The sequence below is a fragment of the Mixophyes fleayi genome, chromosome 2, assembly GCF_038048845.1.
Source record: "Mixophyes fleayi isolate aMixFle1 chromosome 2, aMixFle1.hap1, whole genome shotgun sequence".
Lineage (NCBI taxonomy): Eukaryota > Metazoa > Chordata > Amphibia > Anura > Limnodynastidae > Mixophyes > Mixophyes fleayi.
This window is the reverse complement of record NC_134403.1, coordinates 144814107-144830239: the sequence shown is the minus strand read 5'-3', so window position 1 is coordinate 144830239 and position 16133 is coordinate 144814107. Positions and strand designations below refer to the sequence as shown.

At 42.1% G+C, this 16133-nt stretch overlaps 1 protein-coding gene across 2 annotated transcripts in view; it reads right to left on the bottom strand.

Moving 5' to 3' along the window:
- Nucleotides 1-16133, bottom strand: part of EIF5B (eukaryotic translation initiation factor 5B) — a 44684-nt gene that overhangs the window by 17261 nt on the left and 11290 nt on the right. Inside the window, exons 2-9 of one of the 2 annotated variants that reach the window (XM_075200155.1) lie at nt 14892-15008; nt 12930-13011; nt 11628-12270; nt 11129-11340; nt 10280-10430; nt 9960-10058; nt 9653-9742; nt 1428-1478 (exon numbers count right to left, since the gene is read on the bottom strand). In XM_075200155.1, coding sequence (XP_075056256.1) covers nt 1428-1478; nt 9653-9742; nt 9960-10058; nt 10280-10430; nt 11129-11340; nt 11628-12270; nt 12930-13011; nt 14892-15008 — 1445 coding nt within the window. The remainder of the gene's footprint in view (nt 1-1427; nt 1479-9652; nt 9743-9959; nt 10059-10279; nt 10431-11128; nt 11341-11627; nt 12271-12929; nt 13012-14891; nt 15009-16133) is intronic. The other variant, XM_075200156.1, reaches the window with a different exon arrangement.

Below are 16133 nucleotides of genomic sequence, written 5' to 3'. Positions count from 1 at the left end.
ATCTGTGTACAGCAAGGCAGCGCAACCATTAGAAACTACAGCTACCCTAAGAATCATGATTTGGTTCGGAAACAATTGTTTATCTGCCGTAGATGAGAAATGTTACAGCCCTATAAAAGTCAAGTAACATAAGCATTTATAAATAAATATATGATTTCAGTAAATCAAGCGTTCCGTTGTACTGCAGAGAGATGTATTTTTAAATACATGTGCATTACAGGACCAGCAGTAGTAGTAAAGCACTAACCTGTCCTGAAGCTCCTGCCACCTTCGGTGGGATGGCCGTAGTGAGTTCTGTGTCTATGGGGTGTATTTACCATCATCAGCATCCCCATTTATTTATATAGCGCCACTAATTCCGCAGCGCTGTACAGAGAACTCACTCACATCAGTCCCTGCCCCGTTGGGGCTTACAGTCTAAATTCCCTAACATACACATAGGACGGACAGACAGACCGGACAGAGTAGGGTCAATTTGTTAGCAGCCAATTAACCTACCAGTATGTTTTTGGAGTGTGGGAGGAAACCGGAGCACACGGAGGAAACCCACGCAAAAACGGGGAGAACATACAAACGCCTCACAGTATTGTGGTGGCTTGGTTTCCCGGCACTTTGAAGGCATTTTTTAAAATGGCACTTTTATTAAAGACAAAGCTCAACGGTGCATAGTAAATACACCCCCATGGCTGGATCCCTACTCCACATCACCACCTTGTTGACATGAGGGAATTTAAATAGAGTAGTGTAGAGACAACATGGTACAGGCCACAGAGGACTTACTATAGTCAAACCACCAAAGATGGCAGGTGTTTCAGGACAGGCAATATATACACTCCCTAATACAGGGAGTATATAGAAAAGTCTTAGTTATATTTACAAAATACTTAGTATTTTACCCATTTACCGCACCCCAAAAAATCTCCATGAGAGTCCATTAATAGGTATCATCTATAAATATATTAATACACAGAGCCACATGGAAGCTAATTTATGAATACAGATTGTGTTGCCTGGCAATAAATTTATACAATATGTTTATGAGAAGAGGCATTGGAACAAGTCATACCAGGCAAGACAAACAAGAGCTAAAAGCATTATAAAAATAAATAAAATGAAAAAGCTCAACCCCATAAATTTTTAATCAGCATATTGTAAAATCATCTTGAAGTAGCTAGTGCTGTAATCTGTATAACATAGTATTACAGCTGAAAATAAATAAAAATAAAATGCAGAAGGAGCAAATCCTAAACAAAATCAAAATAATATCCCCCTTAAAACAATAAACTAATCGTCATAACAACAATATTACAGCTAATGGCTATCAGGCTATAAACTAAATACATTTTTATTATAAGCGAAGCTCACAGCAAACAAATTCCAAACCTTTGCAAGGAAATAAAACCATGCATCAAACGGTAACTTAATACCTTCTTTATCTGTACCACTATCCTCAAATATTTCTTCCGGAAAAAGCATCTCTGTAAAGTTTGTAAGAAACACTTCAGATTTAGGAAAATAAACAAACAGATCAGCCTGCTAGATACTGCTAATAACTAAAGACTGAACAGCATTAAATTAATGGCGCAATCTAGTGTCTTCTAAAGTGAGTAGGATACACTTAATTGTGCCACCCTTTAGCTGGCTACACACTACAGAAAATGTCTCCCTATGCGATATCTAGAATGTGAAAGTCCTGATCAGCATGCCGATTCATGTGTACACACTAAACAGGTTTTACAAGATTTTCCCTCAGATCTGTGCTCTTCATCTGTCATAACCATCTGCTGGAAAGATCATGCCTCTGTAAACTCTATGGAGATCCTGATCGAGAGTGCACACACTACAGAATTGGAACAACATCATTCCATCGTTTACAGAGATTTTTAGTCCGGTTATAAAATCAAACGATACAATGTGCTTTGGAACGATAAAACATGATCGTGGGAGCGCACACACTAATGCAAAATCGGACCGAACTGTCGCTTATCGAGTGATTGGCGCGATGATCGGGTGAAAATCCTGTGGTGTGCACCCAGCCTTACTCCACCTATTTTAAAATCTTATGAAGATTAAAACCAGGGTACAGTGTAACAGACTATAGGAATGGGTATTTGTGGAAAACAGAGCACATGAACTATTGTGCCGCTATCAGCGTATGAATAAACAACATGGAGTAGGACTCTAGTATAAATTTGGACAAGTGAATGGTAAATATTCCCAATACAATGTGATGGATCAGTTTCAATTATACAAACACAAATATTTACCTCTTGGGTAAAGTTGTGACCTGACAAAATCTCTCCTGTTTACTGTAGATACAATACCTCTGCTTTGATATTACTCAACTGCCAGTTTCACTCCTCACAGATATTTACCACCAGACTGTCAGTTTCTAAGTCCCATATGTCCGCTGACACCCCATGATTTATTAAAGATACAGCATTTTTTCTAAACTACTATAGACTTGTGGGACTTGCTTGTTCCTTATTCTTCTATGGGTGGCTGCTGTTTTGTGTATCATTAGAACAACATTAAATCATCTGTCTGTATAAATGGCCTTCAGTTACTAAGCAACAAGTGTTTTTAATGTTGTGGGTAATTAATACAATTTTATTTAAAAAAAGAGGATTTATGTACTTACGTTAAATCCGTTTCTCTGATTCCGTCTGGGGGACACTGCTTTACCATGGGTTGTGGAGGGGAGCTGGGAGTTGGCACCTAACTAGTTAACTTTAGTGCTGGTGATAGACCCCTCCCCTCTACAATCCCCCTGCCTCTTCCTGTACAATCCAGTTAGTTTTTAAAAAGCCCCAGGAGAAAGAAGGGCAGTCAAACAAGAGCACACAGAAGAATAACAGAAGGGAGGGATCGCAGTGTCCCCCAGACGGAATCAGAGAAACGGATTTAACGTAAGTACATAAATCCTCTTTTCTCTTTCATCCAGTCTGGGGGACACTGCTTTACCATGGGGACGTTCTAAAGCAGCCCCTAAAGGGTGGGACTACTCTGAAAATCCCGCTCGTAAAGCATTACGAGCGAAATTTGCATCTGCTAATGCAAAGACATTAAATTGATAAAATTTAGTAAACGTATGGACAGAGGACCAAGTGGCTGCCCTGCAAAGCTGGTCCGCAGAAACACCATTCCTTGCTGCCCAAGACGCCCCAACCGATCTGGTGGAATGGGCTGTGACGCTCTCCGGCACAGGACGGCTAGCCTTTATATAAGCTTGTCTGATGGTAGACGTAATCCATCTTGCAATGGACTGTTTTGAGGCTGGCCAGCCTCTCTTATTAGCGTCATAAAGGACAAATAGAGAGTCTGTACGTCTAATCTGGGAAGTTCTCCTAACATAAATGCGGAGAGCCCTAACCACATCTAACTTTTCCATCGATTGCTGATCCGTATGGTTAGAAGATGAGAAAACCGGAACTACAATTTCCTGGTTGAGATGAAAAGCCGACACTACTTTTGGTACGAAAGAAGGGAGAGTTCTTAACACCGCTCTGTCCTCGTGGAAAACCAAATATGGTTCCCTACAGGACAGAGCTCCTAATTCGGAAACTCTACGAGCCGAAGCGATAGCCAAAAGAAAGAGGACCTTCCAGGTCAACCACTTTAGGTCTGCCTTACTCAAAGGTTCAAAGGGGGGGCCCTTGAGCATCTCCAGGACCATGTTGAGATCCCAAGGAGCAGTAGGAGGGACATAGGGAGGTTGGATATGTAAAACTCCCTGGAAAAAAGTCCTAATGTCTGGCAATTCGGCTAATTTTTTATGAAAAAATACAGAAAGTGCCGAAACCTGGACCTTTAGGGAACCTAGCCTAAGGCCTGCTTCCAGGCCATTTTGAAGGAAGGCTAATAGACGGGAAAGCTGAAAAGAGGACGAGTGGAACATCCTATTTTCGCACCATCTAATGTAGGCCTTCCAAATCCGGTGATAGATTCGAGAAGAAACAGGCTTCCTGGCTCGCATCAGAGTCTGAATTACACTGGGCGAAAAACCTCTAGCCTTCCAGAGGCTGGCTTCAACAGCCATGCCGTTAAATTGAGCTGAGGTACATTCTGGAAATGGAATGGACCTTGCAGAAGCAGGTCGATTCGATACGGAAGGCGGAACCCCGGCCCTTCCGCCATAGATATGATGTCTGCGTACCACACTCGGCGCGGCCAAGAGGGAGCGACTAGAATTACTGGCAGAAGGCCCTGCCGAACTCGTCTGAGTACTCGAGGAAGCATGGGAATTGGGGGAAACAGGTATCCCAACCTGAATTCCCATGACATCGTCAAAACGTCCACTGCCGCCGCTAAGGGATCCCTTGCCCTTGCGCAAAACTTGTGGACCTTCCGGTTGTGTCTGGAGACCATGAGGTCTATGTCCGGAAGACCCCACCTGAGAACCAGAGACTGGAAGACATCCGGGTGTAGAGACCACTCCCCCGGCATCAGCTGGTTTCGACTTAAATAGTCCGCCTCCCAGTTTTCTATTCCTGGAATGAAAACCGCCGATATTGCTGGGACATATTGCTCTGCCCAAACAAATATTTGGGCTGCAATCTCCATAGCCGCTGCACTCCTGGTTCCTCCTTGTCTGTTGACATATGCCACGGCCGTGGCATTGTCGGACTGAATTCTGACCGGTTGGCCCTGAAGAAAAGACTGGGCTCCCCGGAGAGCCAAGAAAATGGCCTTCAATTCGAAAACATTTATCGGTAGAGTTGATTCCTGAGGCGACCAAATTCCCTGGAGTCGGAGGTGAAGGATTACCGCCCCCCAACCCTTCAGGCTGGCGTCTGTCGTGGCTATGATCCATGACCATTGTGCGAAGGATTTTCCCACGCTCATGTTGTGCGGACACATCCACCACTGAAGAGATTCTCTCGCTTTCTGAGATAGAGAGATCTTTTGACTTTTCAGGTGTAGGTGTGACCCTGACCACTTCGATAGCAGATCCCATTGGAAACATCGAGAATGGGCTCGCCCAAAGGGAATGGTCTCGAAAGAGGCCACCATCTTTCCGAGTAGCCTTATGCACAAGTGCATTGAGGGGCTGGGGTAAGACAAAACCTGGGAGGTTACCGACTGAATAGAGGAGATTTTCTCTGCTGTGAGAAACACTCTTTGCCTCCTGGTGTCCATGATGAGTCCCAGGAATACCATGCGCTGACACGGGATTAACTGGGATTTCTTTGAATTTATTAGCCAACCGTGGCCCTCGAGAACTGCCTGGGTGAGGGACAGGTGATAACGCAGGCAACCTTCTGAGGAAGCCTTGACGAGTAGGTCGTCCAAGTAAGGAACGACCTGAACTCCCTGCAGGTGAAGACATGCTGCCATAACTGACATAATCTTCGTGAAGACCCTTGGCGCAGTTGAGAGGCCAAAGGGGAGGGCCCGAAACTGATAGTGAGCAGATCCTACCGAGAATCTGAGGAGAGACTGGTGGTGGATCCAGATAGGAATGTGGAGATAAGCGTCCTTTATATCTATGGACGCCATGAACTGATTTATCTCTAGGCCGTTTATTACTGACCTCAGAGATTCCATCCGAAATTTGTCCACCCTTAAGTGAACATTGAGGCCCTTTAAGTTTAGGATGGGCCGAAAGGAGCCGTCCGGCTTCTTGACTAGGAACAGGTTTGAATAAAAAACCCTTCCTTTCTGCCCATCTGGCACTCTGCAGATGACCTGCTGGAGTAAAAGAGAAGCAACACAATCCTGTATAGCCCGTCTTTTTAAAAGATCCTGAGGTAGCGGGGTCTGGAAGAAACGCTGTGGAGCCGGGCCCAATAGGTCTATTCTGTACCCCTCTGAAATGATTTACCGAATCCAAGGATCTTGGGAAGACGCTGTCCACTGTTTCTGAAACAGGGACAGACGTCCTCCCACTGGCGCCCCCTGTAGAACAGGTTGGTCGTCAGGACGCAGGCTTTTCCTGGGTCTTAGCGGCCTGGCGCTTGGAAGTAAACGAGGATCTTTCCCTAGAGGAGGAGCCTCGGGAATTAGATTGCCTTCCTCTGAAGGACTGACCCCTTTGGAAGGAGGTCCCTCGAAAGGGCTGTCGGAAGGAGCTATTCCTCTGAGCGCGGCTTCTGTTAGCGTATACTGGCAAAGAAGTGCTTTTGCCCCCCGTAGCCTGGGAAATGAGGGTATCCAATTCCGGACCGAATAAGCCCGCTGCAGAAAAGGGGATGGTTTCAACGGACCGCTTTGACTCTGCATCACCTTCCCAGGATTTCAGCCATAGTGTTCTCCTTGCTGAAATGGAGGCCGCCTGAATGGCAGAGGAAACCGCCGCTGAATTCTGGGCCTCCTCATAGAGATACCCCCAAGCTTCCTTTAAATGCAAAGCAAGGGGAAGGAGCTCGGAGTCCTGTAAAGCTTCTGCCAGCTGGTCTGCCCATGCTTCCATGGCTTTTGCTACCCAGGCTGAAGCAAATGTGGGTCTAAAGCCAGAACCCGCAGCCGCAAATATTGATTTGAGCTGGGATTCTACCTTACGGTCATTGGCGTCTGGAAGAGACGCTGAACCCGGGGCTGGGAGTAGAGTATGTTTAGCCAGGCGAGCAATAGGAATGTCTACCTTGGGAATACTCTCCCAGCGAGTCGCCTCTTCCTCCTGAAGAGGATACAAAGAGGTGAACCTTTTGGGAATGAAAAACCTTTTCTCGGGTTGTTTCCAAGCCCCTTCAGCAATCTCTCTGAGTTCTGCAGAAAGAGGGAAACGGTTGGTTTTTCTTTTGGCCTTTTTGAACAGACTTCTGTCCCTGGGGGAAACCTCCTCCGGCTCTGGGAAGTCCAGCGCCTGTCTAACCGCTAAAACCAAATCATTAACAAATTGGTTTCTAGGGTACACTTCCTGCTCTGAGGAATGACTATGGTCAGCATCCGAATAGATTTCCCCCTCTTCCTCAGACTCTTCCTCCGAATCTGAAAGGACCACAAGGGGATTTACCTCTCTAAGCCTCCTTCTCTTAGCAGGCGGGGCATTAGAGGAATCTAGCAACTGGTTAAGCTTGTTTAATCCCTTCAAAAAGGCTGTAGACCAAGCCGGGTCTGTATTAGCAGGGGCTGGGTCAGCCTGTGATGTGGAAGTTCCCGGCAAACTCGATCCACTGGCATCTGAGAAAGCCTGGGGGACTGACTGCGTATTAGTATTGCTAGCCACCGAGGTTGCCACAGTTGATAGCAACTGATTTGATTGAAAAACCATTTGGGCTAGGGAGGTAACCGACTGTGTTAGGGAGGTTACCCAGGCCGGTTCCTCAGACGAAGGGGCTGTAACCTGCTGGCTTTGCACAGAGGGGGCCCCTGCTTTGCATGCAGCGCAGAGCGCCAAAGGGTCCTTCTGCCCACACGGTAATTTTACATGACATTTAGAACATGTGAAATATTTTGCCATAGGGCCCTTTCCCTTATCTGTCATTTTATATAAAGGAAGGCACACCAATCACACAAAATCAATCTAGCTGAATATACAGATAGAGATAAAGGAAGAGAGAGAGAGAGAGAGAGAGAGAGAGAGTAAAATATTAAAAGAACAGAGTAAATTACAAGTAATCAACTAATGTCTTTGAAAAAGTTGTACTTGAATATTTTAAACACCATAAATATTTTAGGCTAGCAGGAGACTATAATGTAAACCTGCTAAGCCAGTAATAAAACAACGAATATGTGTTTAAATAAGCTTGTACTTAGCCCAAGGGCCACCAAGACAGGGAGAAGTCCAAGAGCAGTCTGTGCTCTCCCTCAGCTCTGTTCCTGTTCCCGGGCTTCTGCTTTGGCGCCAGAACCCTGGGACAGTCCATCTCTCTCTTTCTCTGTAGGAAGGGGGGGGAACTCTATGTTTTAGCTGCCCCCTCTTCCCTGATGCCGATGTTCCTGCTTGAAAATCCATAGGAAAAACGGCTTTTGGTGGCAGATTTGTGGAGACCTCTATTAGTTCCTCTTCCCAGGACAGAGGTCTCCGCAGCGGTACCGTTCCGACGCCCCCCTCCTATGTCTGAGGGGGGAATCTTGGTTTAGCCCCCTTCTCCTCGGCGCTGCTGCCAAAATCCAAGATGGCCGCCGCCATTTTCATTATCCGATAACCGGCGCTCTATGCCTGTAATGGCAGCGCCGGTTAACGGGGAGGCTGTAGGAGTGCAGCGGTCCATGAGACCGCTTGTCACTCCCTTCAATCAGGCACTTTGTACTTCAGTCCCTGTCAGTGAGAACCGCTGGCTCTCTGCTGACAGGGGAATGCCTGCGCTGCCAAGCTGTGAGTGTGTTCTCTATATTAGAACACACTCCAGCGCTGCCACCTGAAAAAAGTAAAAAGTAAAAGAAAAAAATAAAATTTCTTAACATTAAACTAAGCACTAAACAAATAGGCTGCCCAACTCCAGGGCACCTAAAAAAACTGGATTGTACAGGAAGAGGCAGGGGGATTGTAGAGGGGAGGGGTCTATCACCAGCACTAAAGTTAACTAGTTAGGTGCCAACTCCCAGCTCCCCTCCACAACCCATGGTAAAGCAGTGTCCCCCAGACTGGATGAAAGAGAAATACTTAGAGAAATGTACTCCTTTCCCAAAGTAATGCTTCCTAGTGTCTTTACACTTTGTGGAGGTTGGCAATTCCTCGAATAGGAAGTCTAATTTATTGACCAACGAGTCTGTTCTCTATGGTAGTTATTCTAAATGAACCATGCTCCAACTGTAGATGGAAGAATACAATTTTCTGAATTACTGCAATTGGATTATAGTGGTAGTAACTCCTTTGTGGTAAGAAATAGGAGGACAACTGGCATTTTGTTCTGTTTGTGTCAATTAAAGGACTAAATATAACACTGGCTCATGTGAAAGAACTACAACACAAACATGTCTGAATTACAGTAAACAGTATTTATAATAAAGAATGTCTGCACCATAATTTTATTTTTACCCATTACAAACAACTTCCCTGCTCATGCAGCATTCCAGCGCCAACTAAGCCGAAGTGAACCGGGCATTGCTACCATCCAGTATGCCTACATAACCCGGCAAGGTTTAGGTGGCATCCTCTATGCAGGTGTCAATCAGCCACTACAGGCTCATTTCAGCAAAGAGCAGGGACACCACAAGTACATTAACTAGTAAAAAAAAAAAGTGGTGTGTGCTGATGCCCTTTAGTAAGTGGTGTGTGTACAAAATCATACAAATACACATAATGGTTGAAGTGGAAATTTAGAAATGGCGGTATGGAACATGTAAGTGAATGGAATTTCATAGTTTTACAATGAAGGCAGCAGGAGAAGTGGCGGTGTGCCAGATATAGGAAATCCTGCATTATAAAGATTACCTTGTAGCAACCTAATAAAGAATAAAAAGGGTGGTACCGTACTAACTGTATGAGCCCAGTACTGAAACCATCACAGGCACAGCACTAATATGTCTGAAAAGTATGTATGCACTGAACTACAACTGCAGGTAGGTCATCATTCACTAATGATGGAACTTAGGAGTACTAGTCAGAATAGGTGGAATTTTTGTTAAATCACCCAGAGATGAACATTTAGTTCATCATTCATCAAGTGATGACTATTGAAGAAATTCAACTCTGCTTTAACCTTCTTCAGCTAAGAATTGTATTGGATATTCAGACTTCAGTAACAGCAAACGTGATCTTACTGACCAGAGGGTTCCGGAGACATGAGGGTCTCTTCCTTCTCTGGCACTGGGGAGTCGGCAAATTCATCAACTGGAGAACTGGCCTCCATCGGCTCTGAAAGAGTTATGGATTGTTTAGGGTTCTGTACAGAAGTCATATTTAAAGAAAATGTAATAATGAACATGACCAGTCATAAAACAAAACTACCTCGAAGAACAAGCCTAAATAAGTACAAAGGTACAAACGATTCAGTACCGCTCTTATTTCTGTGCTCATTTTATAGGACTATTTTTTGACAATCACTAGTGAGAAACCATGGAGACCAGTTTACCTTCCTTATTCTGTGTCTGCTGATGAGGCTTCTTTTTCTTTTTGTCTTCATAAATCGGCTTTTTCTTTGGCACGGAGTCTTTAGATGGCACTTCAACACCTTGAGAAGCAAAACAAATGTTTGTTGTAAACTGAGAACAAAGAATGGAGCTAGAGATCACTATTCATTAACATTTTAATTGCCATGCGATTGCTCCTATGCTACACATATTTTATGTATATATTTAAGATGAGGACAGTTATGTTGTATAGTTTCCTATGAAATGTAAAAACTTCCCAGCCTATTAACTTGTGAATAAAATTGAACATAACAATACACACCCTGCGCTTGAAGGACCTTCAGAGTAGCCACAGCCCGAGCCCGGGCTTCTTTCTGAGCTTTAGTCAGCAGCTTCCCTTCTTTTTTCAAGCGTTCTTTTCTTTCCTTCTCTTTCAGCTTCTTCTTTTCTTTCCGTTCTTGCTCCAGCCGTTCCTGACAAAGATTAAATATATTGCAGTGAAATCACGACATGCTGCAATCTGCGTTGAGTCGCTATGTTTTTCCCGTATTTGTCTGGCTTTCCTCTGCTCCAGTTTCCTCAAACAGCACAAAAATCTACAGCGATGTAAATTGGCTTCTGTTTATATTTCTCTAGTGAGTGCATGTGCATTGGTATGCCTGTGGTAAACTGCATCAGGGCAGGGACTGATGTAATTGATTAGAACATTATGGGGCGTACTCAATTGTTAGCGAGATCCCCGGAAAACGAGCGCTAGAAAAATATTAGCGTTAATACGGTAATTACTCGCTGAATTTCATCTCGCAGCTCAAATTCAGCGAGTAAACTACCGTATTAACGGTATTTACGCGCATATTACCGTATTAATGGTAATATTTTTCGAGCGCTCGTTTTTCCGGGGATCTCGCTAACAATTGAATACGCCCCTATGAACATTAATGATTAGAACACTATGGGGCGTATTCAATTGTTAGCGAGATCCCCGGAAAAACGAGCGCTCGAAAAATATTACCATTAATACGGTAACATGCGCGTAAATACCGTTAATACGGTAGTTTACTCGCTGAATTTGAGCTGCGAGATGAAATTCAGCGAGTAATTACCGTATTAACGCTAATATTTTTCGAGCGCTCGTTTTCCAACTTGGAAAGCCAAAACGTCACTGGAGTACCTCTTCCAAACGCTTTGCTTCCAGCTCCTCCAATCTCGTCAGCCGCTCTTCCTCTTCTCTTTTAAGCCGCTCCTCCTCCTCCTTCATTTTAGCCAGAGCTTCCTGCATGGCCTTTACAGTAGCTGAACTGGGACCCTTCTTTTTCTTCTCTTTCTCTTCCTTCTCTCCCTTTTTCTTCTTTTTATCTTTTTTCTTTTTGTCACCGTCATCATCTGCAGAGCATTTGACAAATAAATGTCTTTAAAGTGCATGTAATCATTGCATATTATCGTAGCTGTGAAGGAGATAAAATTGTTCTATAACTTGATACCAGGACAAGCATTTTAAACAACGCATGTGTTTAGCATGTTAAAGTAATGGACAGCTCTCTTGTTCAACTACACTCCTCCACAGGACTCATAATGACTTGTAGTTAAACAAATGGGATTCCACACATTGCCTAAGTTTATTGTGCGTTTTCAAACAAACTGACCTCCCTTCACACAAACCGCACACATACCTTCTCCATCCACATCTGCCGCAGCCTCCAATTCCACCCCAGGTTTTTTTGGAGCAGCCACATCCTCTGGTATTTTGTCAGGAACAGGAGATTTAACCGGTTCTTTCTTGGCACCTTCAGCCTCCTCTTTATCTTTCTGTTTCTTCAGCTTGGACTTTTCCTCCTCTCGTTTCTTCTTCTCTCGTTCCTTTTTTTCGGCTTTTTTCTGAGCAGCGGTCTTCATTTTGAACTCCCCTTCCTCATCTCCGCTTTCTACTTTAGATATGGGCTTAGCCTTTTGCTCTTTCTTCTTGCCTTTCTTACCATGGCTGAACTCGTCGGACTCCTCACCACTATCTCCAGGAACGTCCGCTTTCTCCTTAACATTATCCTTAGTTTCTTCGGTAATGGAAGGTTTTTTATTGGTGGGCTCAACTTTGCCCTTTCCTTTTTTAGATGTCTTATTAAAGCTATCATCATTGTCATCATCATCATCACTCTCAGACAGATTTTTGGGCTTTTCTTTTCTGGATTTTGTGTTCTTGCTTTCCATTTCATCACTATTGTCTTCATTGTCCTCAAAAGTGGCTTTCTTGCTCTTTTGTACTTTCTTTTTCTTCTCCTGTTGCAATGGGAAAACTTCCGAGTCTTCTACTTCTGCTTTCTAAAATAAAAAATAATCTAATTAACAGCACTGCTTTTTATACATATAAATACAAGTGTTTCTAACATAGCCAAATCAATGCCCGAGCCTCTCCCAACTCTGTCATCTGCCCGACAAACACACATCTGCTACCATACTCTATTTGACATGCAAAGCCAAGCAATCTGAGATCCAGACACATTTAGTAAATGATTTAATGTGTTTATGTATTCTGTACATTTATTTTGCATGAATCTATAAAACCCATCCACAACTACCTCACTTACACTAATACTGAATCTGGGATGTCAGTTTTTTCATAATTATACACTTTTAGAGCAGCATGATTGTGCTTGCATTTAAATAGTCATATGCATTTATCTAACCACACAAATATTGAAAATGGCCATATCATGTAATTTATAAGAATCTTATAATAAACCATGTATTTACAACTAAAAAAATGCTATTTTTTTCTTTATTATACATCCTATCATTTTTTTTCAATTATTGAACTTTATTGGCAATAATTGTTTCATATGTATTGTCTGCTATTTGACCATCTATTTTTTTCTTTAGTTTGTTCACTTTATTAAAAATGTTGGATGTGTGTAACTTTCATATGCCGTACCCTATTGTACAAATAATCTTTTATAAAAACATAAATAAAACAAACCTACCTTTGGTACCAAGTCTTTATTGGCTTTCCCTCCTGGAGCGTCTAAGGACAGTTCCTCCAGTTCTTTTAAAATATCATCTTCACTACAAATAAGCATTCATTAATAGTTAATAAGACAATGGTTGCATTTTAATAGCTTGAATTAAGAAAAACTGAAAGAAAATCTCCATGAGCTAAAGAACACCCTGAAAACAGATTATCTCCCCTTCCAAATATTCAGTTGCCGCCTGTTAGGCGTTATACCTACATAAATAAATAAAATGTAAAACAAAGAAAAAAAGAGACAGTGCTGAAAATATCACAACGGGAAATAAAGATCCTTATGATGTTAGTTTGGCAGTTGTGCACAATACACTTCCAATTAAAGAACACACTGCTTACAATATAAATCTAGATCAATACTATTGGCTTGTTTAAATCATTATTTATAATATACACATACCTCAAGACAGAGGTGAGCAGAAAATGCTACTACAGAATATTTAAGCCAATCAGACAGAGAAGAGAGCTTTGAAAGAGTGTATTTGTGGAGTGGATTTGACGTACAAACGCGCCAATTGCAACAGAAGAAAACTACAATACACATGTTGCTACAATACTAATGTGCATATTCACAAAAACTTTGCCTTCTACATTCGAGTTACCTGCCAGACTGGATATTTAAATGCAGGTTGCCACTGAAAGGTAACTATGCAAGACTGACTGACGCACTGTGCTACACTTTTCTTAGGGGCCGTGAATAAAACTGCCATCTGCTCAGCTTCGAATCACAAATTAGCATGAGGATATTTATCTCCCTTTGTGATATTTCCTGTATATAAATAACACGTTCCCCCTACTCTTCTAAACATTGTATTTACTTTTGTATACATTTTATTGGACATAAATAGTATATATAAAATATAGATGAAATTATGATAGACATGAGGTATTGAAGAGCACCTCTGCCATACCTCACTAGACGATCAGACTAATGTTTTGCTGCCTTATCAGAATATCTGCAGAACTAAAGGATAAGTGTAAATGCTGTACTTAAGTAGTGACTTAGTGCAAGAATTTAGAGGTATAGAGTGAAATATAACAGACATAGCTCCTATGTGGGTGAAAGCCAATTTGGCAGGTTTAAGGTTTCAAATTCACTTAATCAACAATGGCAGAATTTCAGGCAAATAAACAGTCCTATGTAAAGAGCATGCATGCTGTATTTAAACTATAATATAGCAGGAAAATGATGACTATTTGAAAATCATGTTCTGAAAAAGGATATAGGGAGTGGAGGAGGGAATGCATTTTAGTGAAGTTCTTTAAATGAAACCTATCATAAAATACACAATTTACATTTTATTTAAAAACTATTTCTATACTGTGACAAGTTATTAATCCATAGACACAGAAAAAAAATAAATAACTACTAACATCGGGTTGGGTACGATTTTTCGAGTACCACAACAACGACGATACCTAGAAAGAAACACTGATTAGCCCAAAAAACTACATGAATATACACAGACTTTTATGAAACACAACCTGCAGGGTCCCGACATTGCCACTTTAAATGAACAGTTACCTAGGTCGCACTGTTCAGTTACATGGAAGTCAAGTGCCGGAGAGGTCTTTCATTGGAATTTTTCGCGGTCAGCATCATCAACCCCTCGTAAATCTGCAGCGTCGCTTTGTAGTCAAGTCTGTGTATATTCATGTAGTTTTTTGGGCTAACCGTTTTTGTTTCATGGTATCGTCGTTGTGGTAACCGTTTTTACGATTACCACTGCTAACATCAGTTATTAGAAGTGTAAACTGCAATATCCCTTCTTTGCAAGAACAGAGTGAGATTGGCACTTTGTCGGTGGAATTTCTGTGGCTGAAAAGGAAAACTGTTGCCCATTCACTTTCAGGAACCACTATAAAATAGTTCCAAAATGCCCACCTGACACAGCCCTACATTTGTAGCTTAGGTACTTACTCAAAATCTTGTCTCTTCTTGTCTTTCTTCTTCTTCCCTTTACTCTTTTGCTCTTTGGAGGCTCCAGCTCCCTCTATTTCTGCAGCAAGGGCATCGAGGTCAACATCGTCCTTGCCACTTAAAATAAAAAGAGCAAATTTAGATTAACGTGGATGCCTTCAGGTAGTACAGACTTAGTGTAACCCCACATATCCCCAACTACAAAGTGGTGACATATCATGAAATGCATAAGCCATGTGTTTTTATCCCCCCCCAGTGGGTAGATATAAATGCTGAACTACTCACTGGGAAAATGCAAACATATGGGACACTAATCAGCTGAATCGTACTTTTTGATTATAGCAGGTAACACGTTATATTATATTATAAAAAAGATCTCTTATAAAGGGCAATCCGCATATAACAAATCATTTTGTTTGCAAAATGTCTTGTGCTATCCCCCCATTTATGCTCTCTCTTCACAGAACAAAGAAACACCCATAGTATGTTTTTAAACCATAATTTCATATCTTGAATTGATTAGAGCGAATACGTTCAAAACAGCTGAATAAAAAAAGGTGGATACACCAGTGTTCTCCCCTACCAACTAATTCCTGGGTGCTCCACCTGGCTGCTTTTACTTGTTTTTAATAGAATAAACCATTGTTTCTCCTATTTTAACAGGCACTATGTGAGCACTATATAGTCAGCAGTGTGTATTAGACCACTGACCAGCCTGGCAAGTGTGGTGGGCAATAACCTCCAACATTTTTCAATATTAATGCAAAGTATTACACTGCCCCCACGGCTACTTCTTAATACCACCCGGCTGGTAAAATACTGTATCAGTGCAATATACCAGCAGCTTTGGATGCCTACATGAAGATACACGGAACAACTTGCATATCTTAGCCTACAATTCATTACATTTTATGGTTTTGTTAGGAAACAATTTTTGAAGCAGCTTGATTTTAAGAAAGCTGTTGCTGTAGTTCTGTCAAACAGAAAAATTAAGTAATGATCCCTGGAATAGATATGAACTAAGATTAAAGTCACAACTTATGCCCACATTCAAGCACTAAAGACACATGACCAATGTGAAGATTTAAATAAGAAACAGAACAAGAAAATGTGCATTTTCAAAGTCATCATAGCAAGCCATTTGCATACAAAGTTACCTGCAGTGAATTAAGGAATCCTTAAATTATAGAACAATACAAATTGCCCTTCTTCCCGTATAATGATCCTCAGGCCAAGTGAAAC